Source organism: Chiloscyllium punctatum, chromosome 10, assembly GCF_047496795.1.
Source record: "Chiloscyllium punctatum isolate Juve2018m chromosome 10, sChiPun1.3, whole genome shotgun sequence".
Taxonomy (NCBI): domain Eukaryota; kingdom Metazoa; phylum Chordata; class Chondrichthyes; order Orectolobiformes; family Hemiscylliidae; genus Chiloscyllium; species Chiloscyllium punctatum.
Window position 1 is genome coordinate 30,845,518 of NC_092748.1, and position 24,656 is coordinate 30,870,173.

Consider the following 24,656-nt stretch of genomic DNA (forward strand, 5'->3'; position numbering starts at 1 on the left):
GTGCATTTGGATCAGTGGCGGATTGCAGTGTGTGGGAGAAGAGGGAGTGATTGCAATGGGTGAGGAGTAGGAGGAAGGGTTGATTACACAGTGTCAGGGAAAGGTGGATTACAGTGTGTGGGGGGAGTGGGATTGATTAAAGTGTACAGGGAGTTAGGGAGAAAAGGCTGATTAGAGTGCATGGGTCATCAATGGTTCATATCACCATTCAGAAGCATTCCACTTTCCTCATAAAACCCAGTCTGGCAGTCAGAGGAGCCTGGCTTCACAATCATAGAAGTTAATTTTATTTCTCTTCACTTTTTGGTGGAAGTGTCCATCAGTGATGAGGCTAGCTTTTGTTGCTCATCCCCTCACTTGGGGAACCTTGTTGTGATATTGGGGTGCGTCAACATGTTGAATACTAATACAAAATTCAATAACGCTTCCTATTTCTTAACTAAGATTCATGAGCAAAAGTGGCTCAGTAAAGGACAGTGGAATCATAAAATATAAAAATGCCATGAACTATAATTTCTACTCATTAATAATGACATATTAAATCTTACTATGCTGCTTAATGGCTGCTTTGTATTTATTAGCATCTGGGTTCTTGACTAAATTCCAAACATGTAAAAGCAGTCGCATTGGGAAATAACTTGGGAAATATTGGTCCACAGCCTTCTGGATTCAATGCCGAGTGCAGCAGTTTGAAATCGTAATCGCTACCTCCAACTTGTGCCTTTTTTTTTAACTGGCCCATTTCCTGTCATTTCTCTTCTTATTCTTTCACTTTGCTGCTATCTAGTCATTTGCACCTCACCTGGACACATGTTTTTTAAAAAAATTGATTATTAACACTGAACCTTTGTCACTTAATCGCTCCTATAATTTTACAGAACATTTATTTCCTTCTTCCTAGCCATTACCTTTCCAATTCTATTTCTCTCAGTTCTGATGAAGGGATACCATCAACCTCAAATAGTAACTTTGTTTCTCTGCTGCCCGCCCTGCAGTGTATTTCCATCATTTTGTGTGTGCTTTTATTGGAGCGAGAAATGCATAAATAGAGCACAAATTCTACAGGCAAAATGAAACCTTGCAAAACATCTTTTGTGGTCTAATTGAATATATTATTGTGATAGAGTGCTTGGGGACAAAAGGAAGAGAACTGGCATATTTTTAAAACCAGATATGGTGTATAGTTAGAAATGGAGGGAAATTGTTTTTGAAATTGAAACTGTTTAAAAATAAGCTGAAATGACGTATGACGATATTTCTGCACAGCTACTGGTTTATGAAAAAAGGCAATAGAAGTTAAAATAAATCAGCAATACTCCAGAAAGCAGCAAAATTCAGGTACATTGTGCATTTCATGTGTATGTGGAGGATTTCAAGCCATAACTTGATTGAAGCATTTTGATTTGTGTATCCCGCAGAACTTTGTAGTTTGTTTATAATTGGCAAGAACAAGACATGGAGAGGACATTATATTTCTCCAAGTGCTGTTTTATGCCCTAAGGAAAGGGTGCTGATCATCAGAAAGTGGGTACGTCTAGAAACAAGAGGGGAGACACAGGGAGAGATCTTGCAGTTGATGCCCTCCATGTTAACGTACATTCAACAGGAAAATTGAGTTGAATATTGGACTTGCAATGAATACCAAGTGAAGGAATTTCATTTCAGTCATGTCTGCAATTCAAATTGCACTGGTATATGATGATCTGTATCAAAATAAATCTACATCACAAGATCGCTCCCTTTGACCTCAGATGGTTTGTCAAAAAGTCACAAAGACTTACAGCACAGAAGCAAACCCTTCAGTCCAACTCATCTATGCTGAAAAGATATCCAAAATTAATGTGGTCCTGTTTACCAGCATTTGGCCTATATCCCTCTAAATACTTCCTATTCATGTACCCACCTAGATGCCTTGTAAATGTAATTATTGTACCCATCTCCATCACTTCGTCTTGCAGGTATTTCCATATCTGCACCACCCTCTGCATGAAAAATGGTCCCTTTTAAATCTTTCCACTCTCACCTTAAACCTATGCCCTCTAGTTTTGGACTCCCCCAACCCAGGGAAAAGACCTTGTCTATTTATCCTATCCATGCCCCTCATGATTTTATAAACCTCTATAAGGTCACCCCTCAGCCTTCGTTGCTCCAAGGGAAACAGCCCCAACCTATTCAGCCTCTCCCTATAGCTCAAACCCTCCAACCCTGGCAAAATCCTTGTAAATTTTTTCGGAACCCTTTCAAGTTTCACAACATCTTTCCTATAGCAGGGAGATCAGAATTGAATGCAGAATTCCAAAAGTTGCCTTACTAATGTCCTGTACAGCCACAACTCCGATACTCAATGCACTGACCAATAAAGGCAAACGTACCAAACGTCTTCTTCGCTATCCTGTCTAGCTGTGATTCCCCTTTCAAGGAACTATGAATCTGCACGCCAAGGTCTCTTTGTTCAGCAACACTCCCCAGGACACAGGATTTGAGAGTTATTGTGAAGTGGTCTGGTGCATAATTGCACAGGAATGTGGGCCCGGAAACCAATATGACAGCGAGTATCTGGTTATCAAAGAGTCAGGGACGAATTCGTGAACCCACTACTCACAGCCACCTAGTATCACTAGTCACGTGTGGTATTGTTTGTCAGTACTGGAGTAATTCGATACTTGTTTGGAGTTCCTTAGAAATAAATGACAATGGTTGGTATTACAATCATAATACTAAAAAAACACAAAATCAATTCAGGTACCTTTGACAATAGGAACAAGTTCCTCCTCAGGTTTTATTGTTGGTTCTTCAATTATTATTGTTGGAACGGTCAATGTGGTCAGCGGTATTATCATCTGATTCAGTAAGTCTGGCAGAGAGTGGAAATCCTTTACACTGAAGATCAAACTTGGGTCAATTGCCATCTCTTCTAACTGGGCTGGGTCTGTGTGCCTGACTCCAACAGCAAAAGTCATTACTGCAGCTCGTTTCAATGCATCTGATGGTGCTTCTACATCATCATCGGACCTTCCACTAGTAACAAGTATCAAAAACTGAGGGATGTTTTCTTTTATTCGACTTCCTGCAGCCCTGGAAAAAAAATATTTAGTGGCAAAATCCAATGCTGAGCCAGTGTTGACCGTTGTTCCTCCTCTCAATATAAGGCTTCTGATATGAGACAGAAGGTCAGCTTCCGAAGTGTACGTGTTTAGATAGAATTCAGCTTCGGTGTCATCACTGTACTGTGCCAGACCTACTCGCACCCTGTCATGTCCAACATCCAAGTTCCGAATTATTCTAGTGATGAAGTCCTTGACATAAGGTAAATTGGTGTTTCCAACATTGTCTGATCCATCGATAAGGAAGACAACATCTCTCTCACTCATTTCCCTTCGGACGACTGGAACTAAAAATAGACACCAGGTTAGACAAAATCCCGAAACATTAAATAAAACCCAGAAAATTGCTATTGAGTCTTACAACAAGGAAACAGACTCTTCGCTCCAACCAGTCCATGCCAACCATGTTCCCAGTTGCATCTGCCTGTGTTTGACTCATATCCTTACAAACCTTCCCTATTCACAGCTTTATCCAAATGTCATTTAAACATTGCAACTGTACCTGCATTTATCACTTTCTCTATCAGTTCAATCCACGTACAAACTATTGTCTATGTAAAAACAGTTGCCCCTCATGTCCTTGCTAAATCTTTCTCCTCTCACCTTAAAAATATGTCCCCTAATTTTTAACTCCCCCACACCTAGGGAAAAGACCCTCGTCATTTATCTTATCTATGCCCCTCATAATTTTGTAAATCTCAAAATGGTTACCCCTCGACTTCCTATATTCTAGTGAAAGCTGTCCCAGAATTTCCAGTCTATTTTTATCCTCAAACCCACTATTCCTAGCAATATCCTGGTAAATCTTTTCCGAACCCTTTCCATTTGATAATATCCTTCCTATAAGTGAGCAACCAGAACTGCACACCATTTTCCTGAAGAAGCATCACCAATGTCCTTTCACAATCTCAATATGGCATCCCAACTCCTGTACTCAAAGATCTAAGTAATGAAGATAAGCTTGCTAAATGCCTTCTTAACGATCCTATCAATGTGTGATCCAGCAAAGTTTCCTGAATTCTACAACAAATAGAACTTTAATCATTGATATTTCCTCTAGACTTCTCCAGTGATCTAGGGAGACCTACATCAAACTAAATCCATGGATCACAAAGAGAATGTGCTTTAAGTTACAGACCTGAGGAAGACTTACATTAGATATTGAAAAGGAAAATATTACCAATCCTATAGTCACAGGTTTCTGGATCAGTAAGTGTTCAAATGCAATGGGCGCCACTCAGTTTGGTACTTTGGGTCAGTTACCTTAGTTGGATTGCAATGCAGACTGATGCCAATAGTATGGATTCAACTCCTGCTCTAACTGCTGTTACCAAGAAGGTCCCTCCTTCTCAATCTCTCTCCTTGACTGAGGCATGGTAACACCTAGGTTGAACCAACACCAGTTGTTTCTCTCGAATGAGAGATGAGATTATGGTGACTTTGCTATCTGAGGTAACAGAGTGACACTTCTCAAGTCTTAAGAGTTTTCTATCTCTTGCACATAGCCACCCTTAACGTTTTCCATTCTAATGATAATTTAGTTCATTTGCTGGTCATGAGCAAAAGAGGAAGGGCTGGGGGGTTGCAAGGTGAAATATTTTCACACAGCAAGTGGTAATGATCCAGAACTTCCAGCCCACTAGAGTGACAGAAATGATGAAAACTGAAGGAATTGATGACGATAAACTTGCAGTGATACACAGGTAGAATATGAGAATTGGACTGAGTTAATGGTGCCATCACAACGCAGCAGAGATCCAACAATGCCAAATTGCTTCCTTTTTGCCTCATGTGAGACTGTGACCATTTTTGCCCTAAAGCGAGTGAGTTTTCTAGATGGAAACTTTCAGCCTTTAAAGAAGAGAAAGTCCACAGGATCCTCCAGTGATCATTGGGTTGTCATCGGGCTTTCTGCTAGAAATAGGACCTTTGACCGAGATGGCAGCGTGATGGCGGTTGTGACTATTGCTGGGTCAACGTGGCCCAGGACTCCCAGGGTGGAGGATGGCTCTCAGGAAAGATAGTAGATGTTTGGTGGAGTCTCATGGATTGGGTCCATGAGGAGAGGATGGGACAGTGGGGTCAGGCAATGGTGGACTATCAGTGGCTCTTGGACCAGTCTTTCCATTGTGCACAGATTAATGCAGATTGAGGAACAACCTCACCCCCTTTATAAGTGATAACGCAGTCACATTGGTTAATGTCAAGCAGATGACCCTTTCTCAAGTCCGGAGTGTAGTGCTGGAAAAGCACAGCAGGTTAGGCAGCACCCAAGGAGCAGGAGAATAGACGTTTCGGGCATGAAGGGCTTTTGCCCGAAATGTCAATTCCCCCTGCTCCTCGGATGCTGACTGACTTGACATGCTTTTCCAGCACCACACACTCAACTCTAATCTCCAGCATCTGCAGTCCTTACTTTCACCTGGTTGATTTTAATCTGACTCTTTCTGAAGCCCCGTGGAGCTGAATCTCAAGTGGAATGACACCCCAAAAGTAGCCATTAGTTGACCATTTTAAGGACTTCAATTGGCAGTGGGGTAGGAAGCCTTTCCTGTTAATCTTGGTAATTTGGGCAATTACAAAGGTGCTGGGGTTTGGATCCACTACCATTCTGACAACTAAAGATTACTTTGTACTTCTGGGCCCAGAGCATTCTGATTATTAACTTTATAATTATGGGAAAGCGATTTAAAATTGATTAAGCAGTGTTAAATCCAAGTCAGAACTTGATGGCTACATCTCATCCCCATTTACTAAAAGGCAGAGGTTACATATTTTTATGCTACTCATGTCTATGAGAAACAGCCATATTATAGCATATTCGAGTACATTGAGCGTAACTGTGTCAATATGCTGACAGTATTTATGGAGTAAATATTTAGAATTTAGTTAGTGGAATAACTCAGTTGTAAAATGTACAGCTTGTGCAATCTCAGTCCTGGTGAGGTCACTCTTGCAATATCAAAAACAATCTTTTATATTCTCTCACATAATTTTGACAAAACCTTACTATGTTTAGCAAACAATTATACCTTCGGTAGGAGGGATTGGTTCCTCTACCGCAGACACTGCTGTAACTTTAGTTAGGAGCTCTTCCTGAATGGTTTGTAATTCTTGGAAGTCCCCCAGTTTCAAAACATCGCCAGGATGAGACACTATCTGTTGTAGTTCCGTTGTATCGGCATACTTGGCTCCAATAGCAATGGACACGATACCAGCCTGTTTCATTGCATCTGCTGCCTGTCCAACATCATCTTTCGATTTCCCAGCGGTGATGAGCACCAGGATTTGTGAAGCCCCAGCATCTCCTCTGCTCCCTGCGGATGGACTGAAGACATTCCTTGTGACATAGTCCAGGGCAGCACCGGTGTTGAGGGGTCGCCCTGTTTTCAGTCTCAGCTTTTTAATTCTATCTAAAATTGCATCTGTAGTTGAATGAGTGTTGAGGGCAAATTCAAGTCTTGGGCCTGAACTGTATTGTACCACAGCCACTTGATTTTTGTCAGGTCCGATATCGAGTTCCTGGATTACATTACTGAGGAACTCACGGACTTGAACAAATGATCTTCCCATCCCAGGAGAGCCATCGATTAGGAAGACAATGTCTCTCTTCACTGATGCAGAAACTGAACAAAGCATAAACAATAAAAAGTTATCAATAAATTTAATAAAAATCTTACACAGAATTTAGAAACCCGTCAGATATCATTTTTCTTTTACACTCCATTCCTATTCTGCGATCTCAGTGATGATTCTACACCATTATTTGTCACAATAGCTAAAGCTGATGCTACAATGTTAAAACGCCAAATTGCATCATACTTGAAGCAGTGTAGCACTGTAGAGACATGCTTAAGAAATAGACTAAAAGCATTTAATCTAATCTCATGGTAACAATTTGAGCCAACAGTCAGAGATACTTTTAGTTCATCTGTCTCAGCTGGAACTGCAAACCATCCTTGAGGTACATCGAGAAATATTTTAACAAGCTTCTTTCTAATATGAACATACAACATAGATTTCTTTTTCAATGCCTCAACAATGTCAATCTGCTAGTGTGAGGCTATTTCTTCAGTTGCCTGCAACCTATTCTCTGAGCTTCCTTGCTGTTTTGGCCCCAGGTTGACAATTTAATTTCCAGCTGCCTAATGTATGTGCTGTTTGGCAGCTGACTCCATGTAGTACCCCCCTCCTCTCCCCCATCCTCACACATCTGAGAGCCTTTTGGCCTGGCCATGTTTCTGACCTGTCATAGACATTGCACTCCTCATCATATTTCTCCTGTCCAAAATCCTGCTCTTGGTGACGAGTGTAATACCACAGGGATTCATGCTCAGGCTCTAGCTATTTATACTATACGTCAACATTTTGAAGAAGGGAATCAAATGTAATATTCCTGACTTTACAAAACTAGGTGGAAATGTGAGTGATGATGAGGATATAAAGAGTCTTGCTGGTCTCTTTAGAAGACTTGATTGAGTGGGGAAATGCAAGACAGATGTTGTATAACTCACTGAAATATGAAGTTGACCTCTTAAGGAGAGAAATCAGAATGGTAAGGTATTATGGTGATATAGTCAGACATATTGTGGAGTCATGGAGCCATACAGCATGGAAACGGACCCTTTGGTCTAACAAGTCCATAATCCCAAACTAAACTAATTCCACCTGCCTGCTCCTGGCCCATATCCCTCCAAATGTTTCCTATTCATGTCTTGTAAATGTTGTAATTTTATCCACCTCCATCACCTCTTCTGAAAGTTCATTGAACATACAGACCACTTTCTGTGTAAAAATCAATTGCCCCACATGTCTTTTTAAAATATTTCTCCTCTCACCTTAAAAATAAGCCCCCAGTCTTGAAATCCTGCACCCTAAGAAAAGGACACCCGCCACCCAACTTACTAAAATCCCTCATAACTTATTAAACTTCTGTAAGGTCACCCCTCAACCTCCTATGCTCCAGGCTTGATGGAAACCATAGAATCTCTAAAGTGTGAATGTAGGCCATTCAACCCATCAAGTCCACATCAGCCCTCCGAAGAGCATCCTACCCAGACCCACCTCGATATCCTTTTCCTGCAACCCTGCGTTTTCCATGGCTAATCTACCTAGCCTGCACATCCTTGGACACAATGTGCAATTTAAGATGGCCAATCCATCTAACCTGCACAGTGAAAAAAAAGACCCAGCCGATCCAGCCTCTCTTTATAACTCAAACTTTCCATTCCCGGCATCATCCTGGTAAATCTTTTCTGAACTGCTTAATAATATCCTTCCTGTAACATGGAGACTAAAACTGTACACAGTAATCTAGATTTAATGCACAAATAGACTTGGGTGTCCTTGTACATCAGTTAATGAAAGCAAATATATGCATACCAAACTGTGAGAAAGACAAATTGTGTGTTGGCCTTGTTTGAGTCCAGAAGCATGGAAGCCTTTCTGTAGCTGAATGGGGCCTTGATGAGACCCAGACCTGATGCATTATGTGCAGATTTGGTTTCCTTACCTAGGAAAATATATACATAACATAGAGAGAGTAGGGAGATTGGTCAATTGGACCTGCTCTCACTGGAGTTCAGAATAATGAGAGGAGACCTCATTGAAACATTGTGTCGGGGCTGAACAGGATGGAGACAGGATTGACTTTTCCCCTGGTGCATAGTCCAGAAAAAGGGGTATAAGATCAGGTTACATGATAGGCCATTTGGACTGGGATGATGAGAAATTTGTTCACTCAGAGGCAAGTGCACCTGTAAAAGTCTCTACCACGAAAGGAAGTGCAGACCATTCATTGAATGTAAATACAGATTTTAGAGGCTAGAGGTTTAAAGGAGTATAAGGAGTGGGTGGAAGCACGGTGATAAGATAAAGGATGAACCATGATCATATTGAATGGTAGAGTAGCTCAATGGACTGGGAGAAAGTGAGGACTGCAGATGCTGGAGATCAGAGCTGAAAAATGTGTAGCTGGAAATCCGCAGCAGGTCAGGCAGCATCCAAGGAGCAGGAGAATCGACCTTTCGGGCATAAGCCCTTCTTCAGGAATCAGGTAGCTCAATGGACTGAACAACCTATTCCTGCTCCTATTTTCTATGTTTCTTTGTTTCTACCCCACCTATGCTTGCAGGTCTGCATTATTGTGTTTCTGTTTGCAGCCTCTTCAGCAATTTGTCTCTGAACAAACCTAAAGGAATGTTTTTCCAACTGACTCTCTGTGACCTAAGCTCTTTTTCCTGATTGTGGTCCAGAGACAAAGTTCAAAATCTCGAAATCAGACAGTGAGGGAGCTCAAGATCCACTCCAAAACCAGCATTCACAGTTTTTCAGTTGAAATTGTATTGTCTTCCTCTAAAGGTGAATGGGATCCTATTGCAGTGTTTGGAACGTAACACAGGAGTTTTCCCAATGTCATAGCCAGCATTCATCTCTGAACCAGTACTAGGAAGTCAAATTGTCTTGACAGTTTTCTTGTGCTATTTGTGGACAAGTTGACAATTGATTTTCCACACATTACAACAGCAAGTACACTTCGAAGTACTTTGGCATCTGTGAGGTGTATAGGGATACCCTAAAGACATGAAAAGTGCTATCATCGTGTCGAGTTGTTTTCTTTTGTCTCACCGAATTGAATTCAAAATCCATGACCCACCTCATCTACATTCCGCTATATGTTGACAAACTTCACCACTCCTACACCCTGACCGTTTGATCTCAGACTTTGGGTTCTAGCACATCCCTCCAGCACCTTTGACACATTTTTTTTCCATGGGAATCCATTTACTCTGGGAATCCATTTCTAGACCATTCTCCCTTTCTTCTTCTCCCAATATGTTTTTTTTAAAATTACTTAAAACTCACATGTTCAACTATTCTGTATATTGTGGTACTTTACTCTTTTGGTTGTGCTCCTGTGTGATTGCATCCCCTTCCTTAATGTGGTGATTAGAAACTGTATGGTATACAGTACTCCAACTGTTGTCACACTAGTGTTTAGTTTTCCAAAATAATCTCCCTGGTCTTACATTCTATGCCATGGTTAATAAAGGGAGGTATCTTGTATACGTTCTTATGTATCCTATCCACCTATCCAGCAACATTCAGGGATCAGTGCCCATGCATTCCAAGTTCTTCTAAGCTCTACTTACTTCAGATTTCTACAATTTATTCACCAAATGCATTAACTCATAATTCTCTGAATTGAACTGTATTTGCCATTTCCTGCCCACTTGAATAGTCCATTGATATCTTGCTACAGCACATAGCATTCTCTTTATTATCACAACATGGTGCATTTTGTACAACAAATTTCTTCATCCTCCCTCCTACATTTAAGTGTAATTGAAACTCGAGTTACAAAGCCTTCCAATCAAATAACTGCTGATACTCACAAAACATGTCATTGACCACTTTACTTCTAGTCACTGACCAATTTGTCTTTGAATCTCATCTGTTTGTATTTAAATGGTTAATCTGCCACATGGGGCCTTGTCAAAAGTTTTGCTAAAATTTGTGTGGACTATAAAATACCCTCATTGAATTTTCTTGTTACCACTTCAGAAGTTCAATCAAGATAGTCAGACATGAAGTTCCCTTAACAAATCTGTGTTCACTGTATCTGATTAATCAGTGCTTTTTCTAAATAGAAATTAACTGTATTCCTCACAATAATTTACTCATCCCCAAGGTTAGGTTTAATAGCTGGACATTATTCAGTCTATTTCCTTCTCTCAATGCAAGCGATGCTACCTTGTCAGTCCTCCAGCCCTCCAGTACTACACCCACTGCCAGAGAACATTGGAAAATGTTGGTTTAAGCCTCTTCCGTTTCCCAGCTTATTCCTTTTAACAACGGGGAAATCTGTCATAAGGGGCCAGTGATTTATTTACATTTAAAGTTGTTAATTCCTTTAATATTTACCATTTCACAATGTTAATCCCATTTAATGATTCACACTGCTGCTACTGAACTACAATTCATGCATCATCTATCCGTATTTCTGCTCTGAAACACCTAGGAACAATGCCTTAATTTGAAATACTCCAAAAATAAAAATTGTTATTAATGATGATTATAATGATGTGCTTGCCCATACAATGCCCTTTAAATCTTAGCAGTCTCAGGAGAGACAGAAGTTCATCCCTTCATGGGTAAGTGCTTAGGTAAAACTCAGTTTCAGGAGTTTTATTGTACAGTAATAACCCAACTTGCATTCTGTCACTCCCAATGTCCAGAGTCTCAATTATTCTTATGATAAAGTCACACACATCTGGTGCATTTGAATTCCCAATATTATCTGATCCATTGATTAAAAGCACAATATTTCTCCTGTTCTCAGCTTCAGATGTAACTAGAAAGAAATGCATATCCAATGGTACACTGGGTATTACAAATTTGTAGAAATCTTGTAAAATTATTTCAAAATCTATTGGTAAGTTGTTCCAATAATAAGAATATATGTCAACCATCTATGGTGCGCTATTTTCTAATGCATTTTGCTACTGGGTTCCCATTATATCTCCAGCTGTACAGTAAATAAGATTGGGGAGTTATGGGGAGATTGCAAATAGAAATATGATGTTGTGGTAATAACAGAGACCCGGCTTAAGGAAGTACAGGACAAGGAGTTAAACATTCCTGGATACAAGGAGATCAGAAAAGATCAAGAGGAAAGGAGGAGGGGTAGCTAAATTGGATAAACAAGACATTGCATTGCTGAAGAAAGAGAATGTCCCAGATGTTTCTAGTACAGAATCAGTTTATCTGGAGCTGAGGAATTAAAAAAGGTGCAATGACATTGCTCAGTGTTGTCTGTAACCAGAGGTATTCAACTGTTGTGTTGTGGCATACTGGTGTGCTGCAGCAGGTGAAACGTGTGCCATGAAAGCCTTGGGAAGCAGATCTGCTTCATATAGTCTTCTCCTTGTACACGGAGGTTATGCACCACACATGTATGATCATTCGTCCTCATGCATGGATGATGGGAAATCTACTCATTTTGCAGCCACCTTGCCCATGTACAGGGCAAAATATTTGGACTGAGCACACACACAATGACCAAGGATCGTATCTTCACGATGAGAAGAAACTGCATATGTGCAGTAAAGAGGCAAGCAATTGTTGAACGACTGCTGAATGCAACATAAAGGGGACACAGAGAGAAATGAAAAATAAAGGGCAATAACATAAAGGGGAATTCCAAAGTCTTTCATAGGTTTACATAAGAGAGGAGTGGAAAATGGAAAGAACAACTGATTAGGGATCAAAAATTAAATTTACAGACAAAGGCTGGGGTAATGGTTAAGGTATTTAATGAAAACAATGCATCTATCTTTACCAAGGATGTTATCCAAGGCATGGTGAGAGAGGAAGAAAGTCTGTCACTAGAAGTGTTTAAAATTGATAAAAAAGCATTGGATGGATTGTGGGCACTTAAAAGTCGCTAAGGCACCAGGACTCAATGAGATGCATCCAGTGATATTGAAGAAAATGAGTGGAAGTTGCAAGGCCATTAGCCATGATTTTTCAGTCTTCTGGGGAGGTGTCTTCTGGGGAGGTGTCAGAAAACCTGAGAATTGCAAATATCATAGCCTTGTTCAAAAATATTAGGCCAAGTCCAGCAATTACAGAACAGTTTACCTTCAGTCTTTGGAAAGCTTCTAAAAACTATTATTCACGATAGAATTAATAATCACATGGAAAAAAGGTGGCTTGATATGAAGAGTCAACATGGAATTATAAAAGGGAAATCATGTTTAAATAATTGCTGGATTATTTTGAAGAGGTAACTGAGAGAGTCAATAAGGGTAATGCTGTTGATGCAGTATACATAAGCTTCCAGGAAGCATTTGATACACAACAGACTTGTAAGAAAAGTTATAACTCATGGAATAAAAAGGACAGTTGCAACATTATACAAAATTGGCTGAGTGGTGGATAACTGAAAGTGGTGGTGAATGGATATTTTTCAGACTGGAGGAAGGTTTGCAGTGGAGTTCCCCAGTTGTCGGTATTACAGCCTTGTTTTTGCTGATTTGTGTTAATGACATGGATCTTGGTGTGCAAGAGGCAATTTCAAAGTTTGTCAATGAGATGAAACTTGGAAGAATTATCAACTGTGAGGAGGAAAGGATTAAACTTCAAAACAAAAGTAGCAAAAAAGCTTGAGTATGCAGATAGATGGCAGATGAAGTTCAATGCAGAGAAATGTTACCTGAGGCATTTTGGTAGGAAGAACATGGGCAGACAATAGAAAACAAAGGGTAAAATACAAAGGAAGGGGTAGGATCAAAAAGACCAGGATGTGCATGCACACAAATCAATATAGGTGGCTGGACATGAGAAAGAAGCAATGAATAACACATATAATATCTTGGACATGATTGGTAGATGTGTGGAGTACAAGAGCAAGGAGGTGATTTTATATTTATATAAGACTCTAGTTAGATCTTAGCTGGAGTATTATGGACAGTTTTAAGTGTCACAATATTGGAAGGGTGTGAATGCATTGGAGAGACCGCAGAAGGAATTTATAAGACTGGATGAAGGAATGAGAAACTTAAGTTATGAGAGATGGATTGAGGTTTGGACTGTTTTCTTTGGAGGGAAGAAAGTAAAGAGTCTTGACAGAACTTTCCAAAATGATGAGGGATTGGATAGAGTCGATAGAGCAAGAACATTTCTGGTCATAATAGGCTAAAGAATGAAAGAATATAGATTTAAAGAGACTTACAAAAGAAAGTCATTTTCACACAAGGACTGTGCAGCTCTGGAATACACTGCCCTGCTGTAGCACGGAGGCAGGTTCAGTTGAGACATTCAAAAGGCCACTGGATGCTTATTTCAGTTGAAAATGTCAAAGGAAAGGCTGTGCAAGGGTTTGGGGAAAATGCAGGAGAATGTCACTAAGTCACAAGGCTCATTTTTTTGAGAGTTGCTCTAGACACAATGGGCCCAATGGCTTCCTCTGTTCCGTAACACTTGTATGATTCTGTGATGCATTGGGGATGGTATCCAGTGGGCATACCAAGAGGACCATTGCTTGAGGCCAGCCCCACCCTAAATGCCCTCAGGCAGTTCAATCATAAATATCTCACAATTCCTACAGTGCAGAATCAGGCCATTTGGCCCATTTAGTCCATACCAACCCTCTGAAGAGCATCGCACCCAGACCTACCCACTATCCTGGTAATCCTGCACCCACCATAGCTAACCCTCCCAACTTACACATCCCTGGACACTATGGCCAATCCACCTAACCTACACATCTTTGGACTGTGGGAGGAAACTGGAGCACCCGGAGGAAACCCACGCAGACACGGGGAGAATGTGCAACCTCCACACAGACAGTTGCCCATGGAATGGAACCCACGTCCATGGCACTGTGAGGCAGCAGTACTGACCACTGAGCCACCGTTCCACCCCAAGTGCATTGCCCAGTAACTCAAGTAACTACCGTACAAACACATCTGAGCCTCCTACCCTGCATGTCTGCCATTCATTAGGAAAGATAACCTTCCAGCACATCTACGCTTACAAATGATTACTAAGAAACACCCGTTAATTACCAGTTAATCACCCAGAAGACAGTCCTTCATAAATATCTCAGGACTTGAATTTCATTAGCTATGAAAGGAAATTTTCAGTTTATTCATTCATTTTCAAGTCTTTTGTCAACCCTGACATATATAACCAGCTCTCCCAAATACAAGTTGCTCCAGCAGCAGAGAACTAAAATCTACATGCACAGGAGTTTACTGAGATATTACACTAATATGCAAAATCCAGATGGAGGGTAAGGCATAGCCAAGGCATGTAGTAAAATATTAATAATCTGAACTCTGACCCAAGCCCACATTTAACCTACCTGATTCTAGTAAACAGGCTGGATACCCAAACTGCCACCCAAGAGGCAGGTTAACATTTTCAATGCTTTACAAAGGATACCATTCCCTGATTTAAGTTGATTTTCAGTTCTTGCAATGGGTGACATAAGTGCTTGTACTCAACTCTCAAACTTTCCTGCCACTTCTTCCCCCATAAGTACCATCACTACTCCCAACCCCCTCCCCAAACAAAATATCCAATTTGACAATCCCTCAACTCTAACTCCACGATGGGGCATCAGAGTAGCTTCAGCCACCAGAGGATCAGTGGTTCGACCTCCTCTCGCAGGGACCAGATCCCTTGCCCAGCCTATTGATCAGATCTGTGGCCTTCCCCAGGTAACTTAAGAATAAGCTATATCTAACCGCAAGCCTCATAAAGCTGATTCTGGGATGGGGAAAGCAAATGTCAAAAGATCAAAACAACAAAGCATGCAGGCAAAGCCAGAGTCAAAAATTCCCATCAGAAACCTTTCCTGTATCCATATTATCAATGTTTGATAATGCAGAGCCTATCGATCTGTCTTTGAGGTTCCAATGGGAAGCCAGACCAGCTGAATGCATATGGATAGATCAGGCTATCCATAATTTTATATCTACTATAGGAAATAATTGAAAATCAAGTGAAGTGCATGACTGAATTTTCAGTATCTACTCTGATATGCAAGGTTCCCAACCAGACGTGTAATTTGAAAACTGCTCCTTATGTCTATCCTTATAGCCTCTGCTGTTTTTAAAGTGGTCTTTATCATTTTTAATTTGGAACCATGAAGAGATTCAGCGTCAAGTGATACTATTACTATCTGTACCAATGTCCATGACTGCACTTTCTAATCTACTATCATTTAAAATCAAACCGACTTCTTGCAGGTTTTGTGCTCACTAGACAGTAAATTAGACAGACTTTTACCTTCAACAGAGGGGGTTGGTTCATCAACCACAAACACTGCTCTGATTTTAGACAAAAACTCTTTTTGAATAGTTTTCAATTCATCAAACTCTCCCAGTTTCAAAGCAGAGTCAGGATTAGACACTATCTCTTGTAGTTCTGCTGCATCTGCAAACTTGGCTCCAATAGCAATGGGCACGATACCAGCCTGTTTCATTGTTTCTGCAGCCTGTCTAAAATCATCTTTGGATTTCCCAGCAGTGATGAGCACCAGGATTTGTGAAGCTACAGCAATGCCTCTGCTCCCTGCGGATGGACTGAAGACATTCCTTGTGACATAGTCCAGGGCAGCACCGGTGTTGAGGGGTCTTCCTGTTTTCAATCTCAGCTTTTTAATTGCAATCAAAATCTCACTTTTTGATGAATGAGTGTTGAGGGCAAATTCAAGTCTTGGGCCGGAACTGTATTGTACTACAGCAACTTGATCTCTGTCAGGTCCGATATCGAGCTCCTGGATTATGTTACTGAGAAACTCACGAACATGAAGAAATGATCTCCCCAGCCCAGGAGAGCCATCGATTAGGAAGACGATATCTCTCTTCTTGGCTGCAGAAGTTCAAAATTAAATACGTTACATTGATAAGATAAGGTGCTCAATAAGAACATTATTTGAGGAACTCCGATTAGATAAATTCAACTTAAACTTATTTATAAACATTATCATTGAGTTTATTTAATAGTATATTCACGTCCACCACTGTGGTTTTAAAGGACAGAGAGCATCACTTGCAGAGTTTAACAGTTGAAAATTTAATGCAAGTGGAAATATGCTGGGGAGGGGAAAAGAAATATTGCTTTCCACCATCAATAATTTCAAAGAATTTTTTGATTTCATTTTCAAGGATCTTAAGCAATTGGTTACAAAAGCCAAGACCCACACGACAAGTTGATCGTATACATTGACTGATTATAAACATAAACATAAGAATGGCAATTCAACTATTGCTTCGCAATTCCAGCAAGTGTGAGCTTCTGAAGAAATGTCTTCATTCAAGATATTCCGAGTCTTTGGAATTCTCTATTTTGGAGAACTTTTGGATGCTCAGTCTTTAGGTAAACTCAAAACAAATATCAATGGATTTTTAAGTGTAAAGTGATTCATGAGATCTGGGGATGGTGTGGGAAAATAGAGATGGAGTGAATGATTAGCTATAACCTTATTAAATGGCAACCCAAATTCAAGGCTTAATTTTTTTCTCCTCCTGCATTCATTTCTTACATTTTTATGTTTTCAGTATCTGCAATATTTAGCCCTATTTCATCAAGACATCTCTGCTGTAAGTGGTCAACCACAGTGTCACCTCCCCTGTCAATGGTGTATTCCCTCATCCTGGTTGATCTTTCAGGCAGAACCCTTCACCTTCACTGTCTTAATTATAAGGGACATGGACTTCATTGTAAATTGTGGTTAATAGACTTTATTACTTAACTGCCATATCTGACACAACTACAAAAGTAACTCGATGGCCCTGCTCTGATCTTCCAAAGCCGCTCATTATTTTGACATCATGTTGGACTGCAGAAAGAACTCCCATCTTCCCCTCACCCCAGCAAATCATTTTCTGAAACACTTCTCTCTTGTTTCTTCCACCTTCACCTCCAAATAAACAAAGCTCACAGATTTCTCTCCAGGATTGAGATAGTTCCATCAGCTTTCTCTCATGTTCTGTAACAATGACAAAGTCTCCTTCTCAAACTGCAATCATCCATACAATTGAGCACACCATCATCCTGAATTGCATCTCCACTGTAGTCAAGTTAGATCTGATTACATTTATCTGGTTCGATTATTAACTATCTAATCATAGCTGTAAATTTACCTTTCAGTTGCTGATTCTTTTACTCCTATAACCACAAGTATCCCCAATGATGTATCCTCATAATTTTTGTAGATCTCATCTACCTATTGACCTAGGGTGGCATCTTTGAAAAAAAAGCATTAGTTTTCATAAATGAAATGATAACACCCACATTTACATACCACCATCTCTAGCAACTCCACAGCTATTTCTATACAATCAGTGCTTGGCTGACATGGAGGCCAGGTGAGCAGAAAGTTCCTCCAAATGAATATTAATAAGATGAAAGTCTTTGGGCAGCATTTTCTCATGTTGAGTTAGAGTTAGTGTTTAGCCAAGTGGGATTCAGGGTGTCATGGCCTAGAGGGACTTTTCTTGGAGAGCTTTCTGCTCATCACCTCCTATATTTGGCAACTGGGATCTTGGTTACCCTTCCCATCAAATCATGTGGCCAGGGAGGTACAAGTTCACACTTGCCTGGGTCTCCCTGATATTCCAGTACCATGTTTAAGGCCCATCTTCTCAGATGTTGCAAGACAGGGACTGGCCTTCACACTGTGGGGCTTGGCCTTAGCATAGAGGACATAGCCCACAAGCAAGCCTCCTACTCTGGGGACTTCCCTAATGTCAAAGTGGACAGAGCGGCATGGTGGCATAGTGGTTAGCACTGCTGCCTCACAGTGCCAGAGACTCAGGTTCAACTCCCGCCTCAGGCGACTAACTGTGTGGAGTTTGCACGTCCTCCCGGTGTCTGCGTGGGTTTCCACTGGGTGCTCCGGTTTCCTCCCACCATCCAAAGATGTGCAGGTCAGGTGAATTGTCCATGCTAAATTGCCCGTAGTGTTAGGTAAGGGGTAAATGTAGGGGTATGGGTGGGTTGCGCTTCGGCGGGGCGGTGTGGACTTGTTGGGCCGAAGGGCCTGTTTACATACTGTAAGTAATCTAATCAAAAAACAGCGGTGGAGAGGAGGGCAGTCCTTTCACCTGTGGACCACCTCAGTACGGTTCACCAACAGAACAAGTCAACCTGCACACTAGCTTCAGCCTGGGTCAGTGCTACATCTTGGATTAAACTCTCGCAGTCCGAAAGGATAAGTGCCAACATCTTCTCTCTTTACCTCACACTCACAAACCACCCATTCATTCTAACACTGCCATTGCATACTTCGATCTCCAAGGCTTATCGATGACGAATCTCAATATTGCATGTATCATGACCTCTCAGTGGCTCTCATCCTTCTCATCCCCTCAAAACGCTAACTTTTCCAGCCCTCTGCAGTCCCTACTCCCTCAGTGGGGACACATCACCTCCTCTCCAGTTTTACATCATTACTGATTGTTCTTCCAACCATTTCTACCAAACTCAATTCCACCCTTTGTCTCAATGCAAGAAATATTGGCCCTCAGCACCCTGACTGTCTCAGAGAGGGTGCAGAATGTTCTCACAGGGGAGAGAGGCCAGCAGGAGGTCATTGTCCACATTGGAATCAACGATATAGGAAAGGAAAAGGTTGAGATTCTGAAAGGAGATTACAGAGAGCTAAGCAGAAATTTAAAAAGGAGATCCTCAAGGGTAGTAATATCTGGATTACTCCCAGTGCTACGAGCTAGTGAGGGCAGGAATAGGAGGATAGAGCAGATGAATACATGGCTGAGGAGCTGGTGTATTGGAGAAGGATTCACATTTTTTGATCGTTGGAATCTCTTTTGGAGTAGAAGTGACCTGTACAAGAAGGATGGATTGCACCTAAATTGGAAGGGGACTAATATACTGGCAGGGAGATTTGCTAGAACTGCTTGGGAAGATTTAGACTAGTAAGGTGGTGGGGGGTGGTGGGGGGGGGTGGGGGGGGTGGGACGCATGAAGATAGTGAGGAAAGGGATCAATCTGAGACTGGTACAGTTGAGAACAGAAGTAAGTCAAACAGTCAGGGCAGGCAAGGACAAGGTAGGACTAATAAATTAAACTGCATTTATTTCAATGCAAGGGGCCTAACAGGGAAGGCAGATTAACTCAGGGCATGGTTGTGAACATAGGACTGGGATATCATAGCAATTACAGAAACATGGCTCAGGGATGGGCAGGACTGGCAGCTTAATGTTCCAGGATACAAATGCTATAGGAAGGATACAAAGGGAGGCAAGAGAGGAGGGGGAGTGGTGTTTTTGATAAGGGATAGCATTACAGCTGTGCTGAGGGAGAATATTCCCAGAAATACATCCAGGGAAGTTATTTGGGTGGAACTGAGAAATAAGAAAGGGATGATCACCTTATTGGGATTGCATTATAGACCCCCTAATAGTCGGAGGGAAATTGAGAAAGAAACTTGTAAGGAAATCTCAGCTATCTGTAAGAGTAATAGGGTGGTTATGGTAGGGGATTTTAACTTTCCAAACATCGGCTGGGACTACCATAGTGTTAAAGGTTTAGATGGAGAGGTATTTCTTAAGTGTGTACAAGACAATTTTCTGATTCAGTATGTGGATGTACCTACTAGAGAAGGTGTAAAACTTGACCTACTCTTGGGAAATAAGGCAGGGCAGATGATTGAAGTGTCAGTGGGGGAGCACTTTGGGGCCAGTGACCATAATTCTATTCGTTTTAAAATAGTGATGGAAAAGGATAGACCAGATCTAAAAGTTGAAGTTCTAAACTGGAGAAAGGCCAATTTTGACCGTATTAGGCAAGAACTTTCGAAAGCTGATTGGAGGCAGATGTTCGCAGGTAAAGGGACGGCTGGAAAATGGGAAGCCTTCAGAAATGAGATAACAAGAATCTAGAGTAAGTATATTCCTGTCAGGGTGAAAGGGAAGGCTGGTAGGTATAGGGAATGCTGGATGACTAATGAAATTGAGGGTTTGGTTAAGAAAAAGAAGAAAGCATATATCCGGTATAGACAGGATAGATCAAGTGAATCCTTAGAAGAGTATAAAGGAAGTAGGAGTATACTTAAGAGGGAAATCAGGAGGGCAAAAAGGGGACATGAGATAGCTTTGGCAAATAGAATTAAGGAGAATCCAAAGGGTTTTTACAACTATATTAAGGACAAAAGGGTAACTAGGGAGAGAATAGGGTCCCTCAAAGATCAGCAAGGCAGCCTTTGTGTGGAGCCACAGAAAATCCGGGAGATGCTAAATGAATATTTTGCATCAGTATTTACTGTGGTAAAGGATATGGAAGATATAGACTGTAGGGAAATAGATGGTGACATCTTGAAAAATGTCCAGATTACAGAGGAGGAAGTGATGGATGTCTTGAAATGCATAAAGGTGGATAAATCACCAGGACCTGATCAGGTGTACCCGAGAACTCTGTGGGAAGCTAGAGAAGTGATAGCTGGGCCTCTTGCTGAGATATTTGTATCATCGATATTCACAGGTGAGGTGCTGGAAGACTGGAGGTTGGTAAATGTGGTGCCACTGTTTTAGAAGGGTGGAAAAGATAAGCCAGGGAATTATAGACCGGTGAGTCTGACCTCACAAAAATCACAAACTTGATTGAGATTTTTGAAGAAGTAACAAAGAAGATTGATGAGGGCAGAGCAGTAGATGTGATCTATCTGGACTTCAGTAAGGCGTTCAACAAGGATCCCCATGGGAGACTGATGAGCAAGGTTAGATCTCATGGAATACAGGGAGAACTAGCCATTTGGATACAGAACTGGCTCAAAGGTAGAAGACAGAGGGTGGTGGTGGAGGGTTGTTATCTAGACTGGAGGCCTGTGACCAGTGGAGTGCCACAAGGATTGGTGCTGGGTCCTCTACTTTTTGTCATTTATATAAATGATTTGGATGCGAGCATAAGAGGTACAGTTAGTACGTTTGCAGATGACACCAAAATTGAAGATGTAGTGGACAGCGAAGAGGGTTACCTCAGATTACAACAGGATCTGGACCCGATGGGCCAATGGGCTGAGAAGTGGCAGATGGAGTTTAATTCAGATAAATGCGTTTTGGGAAAGCAAATCTTAGCAGGACTTATACACTTAATGGTAAGATCCTAGGGAGTGTTGCTGAACAAAGAGACCTTAGCGTGCAGGTTCATAACTCCTTGAAAGTGGAGTCACAGGTAGATAGGATAGTGAAGAAGGTGTTTGGTATGCTTTCCTTTATTGGTCAGAGTATTGAGTACAGGAGTTGGGAGGTCATGTTGCAGCTGTACAGGACATTGGTTAGGCCACTGTTGGAATATTGCGTGCAATTCTGGTTTCCTTCCTATCAGAAAGATGTTGTGAAACTTGAAAGGGCTCAGAAAAGATTTACAAGGATCTTGCCAGGGTTGGAGGACTTGAGCTATGGGGAGAGGCTAAACAGGCTGGGGCTGTTTTCCCTGGAGTGTCGGAGGCTGAGGGGTGACCTTATAGAGGTTTACAAAATTATGAGAGACATGGATAGGATAAATAGACAAAGTCTTTTCCCTGGAGTTGGGGAGTCCTGAAATAGAGGGCATAGGCTTAGGGTGAGAGGGGAAAGATATAAAAGAGACCTAAGGGGCAAACGTTTCACATAGAGGATGATATGTGTATGGAATGAGCTGCCAGAGGATGTGGTGGAAGCTGGTACAATTGCAACATTTAAGAGGCATTTGGATGGGTATATGAATAGGAAGGGTTTGGAGGGGTATGGGCCAGGTGCTAGCAGGTGGGACTCGATTGGGTTGGGATATCTGGTCAGCATGGACAGATTGAACCAAAGGGTCTGTTTCCATGCTGTAAATCTCTATGACTCTAAGACTCTATGACTGATATACCTGTTCATTGCCAAATCCCCAGACTGCAAGGACATGGATTCGCAGACTCTAGTAGTCCATATCCCTGGATTAGAATAAGGTGAGCCCCTCAACTGACTGTGTCAGCATTCAATGACTGATTGTAGTCCTCCCCTCACCACAGGAAGCATTATTACATTCTGACTGTTACACCTAGCTGTTAGTTTGGAATGCATGCAGTATTTTCTGCATAAGCTGTCTGTACCAGCTGCATGAGTAACATTGATGTGCGCAGTGATATGATCACTTGACTGAGTTCTGAAGAAGGATCACCAGATATTAACTCTGATTTAGTCCACAGATCTGCTAAGGTTTTCCAACAATTTCTGGTTTTGATACCCCCTTGGCTGTTTAGTGCTCCCCACCATGACAGACCACGTACCTCTCTGTCTATGCTAAAGAAACAATGGAAGTCACAGAGGCTAGGCAAGCCATAACCGAGCACTGAAGACCCTGAGTGCTAAGAAAGCAATGTGACCCACACAGAATCTGACAGTCTGTAAAGCGGTGATGTCAGTAAGTGTGTGCCATGAAAGGAATAAGAAGTATACAGAAGCTGGCAGTCTCAAAGTCAATGCAGTGAGCTCTAAGAAATCAAGCTAAGAGCCATAAGATGCTTCTTCTGTAGATGCAGGAGATGTGTATACCTCTGCATGCAAAGTTATATAGCAGAAGCATGGAAGACATAGTTATAGTCCCTAAACTCTAAAGTGTTGAAGGTCAAGTGCAGGGGGGTGTTGGTCTGCGCGCAGGCATGATGATGTGATGATTTGCTGATGAAGGATTGAAGAGGATACTAATTATGGAGCATGCAAGGAAGCTGTTGTGAAGAGTGAATTATATCATGGTCAGGACAAACAGTGAGCAAGTGAATAGGCAGCAACATAGCGAAGTAGAATCCTTGTGGCTATTGAATAGTTGGGATCTGACAGTGTGATGTTAGATTTCAAATGTTCCATTCCCACTCACCCAGTAGCTTCAGGCAAGATGACAGTGGTGGTGGTGGTGCGTTACAATTTAATCAGACAGTTCAGATTGCTGGAGCAACATGCACCTTTTACATAGATGTTGTAGTCTTCAGTTATAAACCGGGAAGGCAATGGAAAATATCGACATTCTAATTTTAAGTAATCACCTGCTGTTGATAGGCCATGTTTAAAATGCTAATCAAATAAATATCAGTTTTTACTTTATTTAGAAAATTTAAGAAATTGAAATGCATTTTTAATATTAACTCAATTACATTTAACAGTTTGCTTATTTGTTTGAATGTCCTTTAAAAGGTTAATCTTTGGTTTAGTTTCAAGACTGTGTCTGAGGACAAAGATACTGTACTCTGACTGTGTGGTTATAATACTGGTTTCACAATCCAGCTGTCAAGTTCAAACCCCAACGTGGCTTCTACTGGAAACATTTGCATGAAAGCTGTGGAATTTTTATAAAACCTGACACCCTTATTCAGTCCAGTCCATATATAACTCTGAGGGCTGCCTCACTAAAACCAGAAAAGAACAATAAACTTTGTGTTTCGGAATCACTCACATTCCAAACAAGTATAAAGTAGAATGAGGCTAATTTTTCTTTTCTATAGCAATTGGAAAAAGGTTTAAGATACATCTGAGAGTTGTGAGTATTTGCAGTTTGTAATCTGAGTATGTGGATTTTAAAGAATCCCCAAGCAGCACCACACGCATTAATTGGAGAATGAATGGAAGTCATCTCTTTTCTCATGTTGTGAGGGCTTATAATTTTCTATTAAGCTGAAGGTTGAATTTTTAAAAGTTACATTCAGACTTCTGCTCTTTATTTGCATGGTTGCCAAATCTTGAAAGGACTTGTATTTATGAACAAATATGATTAATTAAAATGATGTACTCAGAGAAGTATAATTTGATCAGTTGAAAAATCTGATCTTAAATAATTTGTTGACAATTAAAGAAAGATATAGATTTTATATATAGGGAATAGATTACTTTTCAGAAAAATCCAATTAAATATATATACATACACAAAATGAACCTTTCAGCCCATCCATACCTGTGCTAGTTGTTTGAAAACACTTCAATTAATCCAATGCCCCTGTTCTTTTTCCATTGTACTGTTAACTTTTATTTTTGTTGTCCAATTCACTGTTGAAACTTAATCGTG

General features: G+C 41.0%; 1 protein-coding gene across 5 annotated transcripts in view; it reads right to left on the minus strand.

Moving 5' to 3' along the window:
• The window catches only part of LOC140481978 (uncharacterized), a 160,860-nt gene that overhangs the window by 112,976 nt on the left and 23,228 nt on the right, over window positions 1-24,656 (minus strand). For all 5 annotated transcript variants that reach the window (XM_072578757.1, XM_072578759.1, XM_072578760.1 and 2 more), the window contains exons 3-5: window positions 15,903-16,487; window positions 6,137-6,730; window positions 2,747-3,391 (exon numbers count right to left, since the gene is read on the minus strand). In XM_072578757.1, coding sequence (XP_072434858.1) covers window positions 2,747-3,391; window positions 6,137-6,730; window positions 15,903-16,487 — 1,824 coding nt within the window. The remainder of the gene's footprint in view (window positions 1-2,746; window positions 3,392-6,136; window positions 6,731-15,902; window positions 16,488-24,656) is intronic.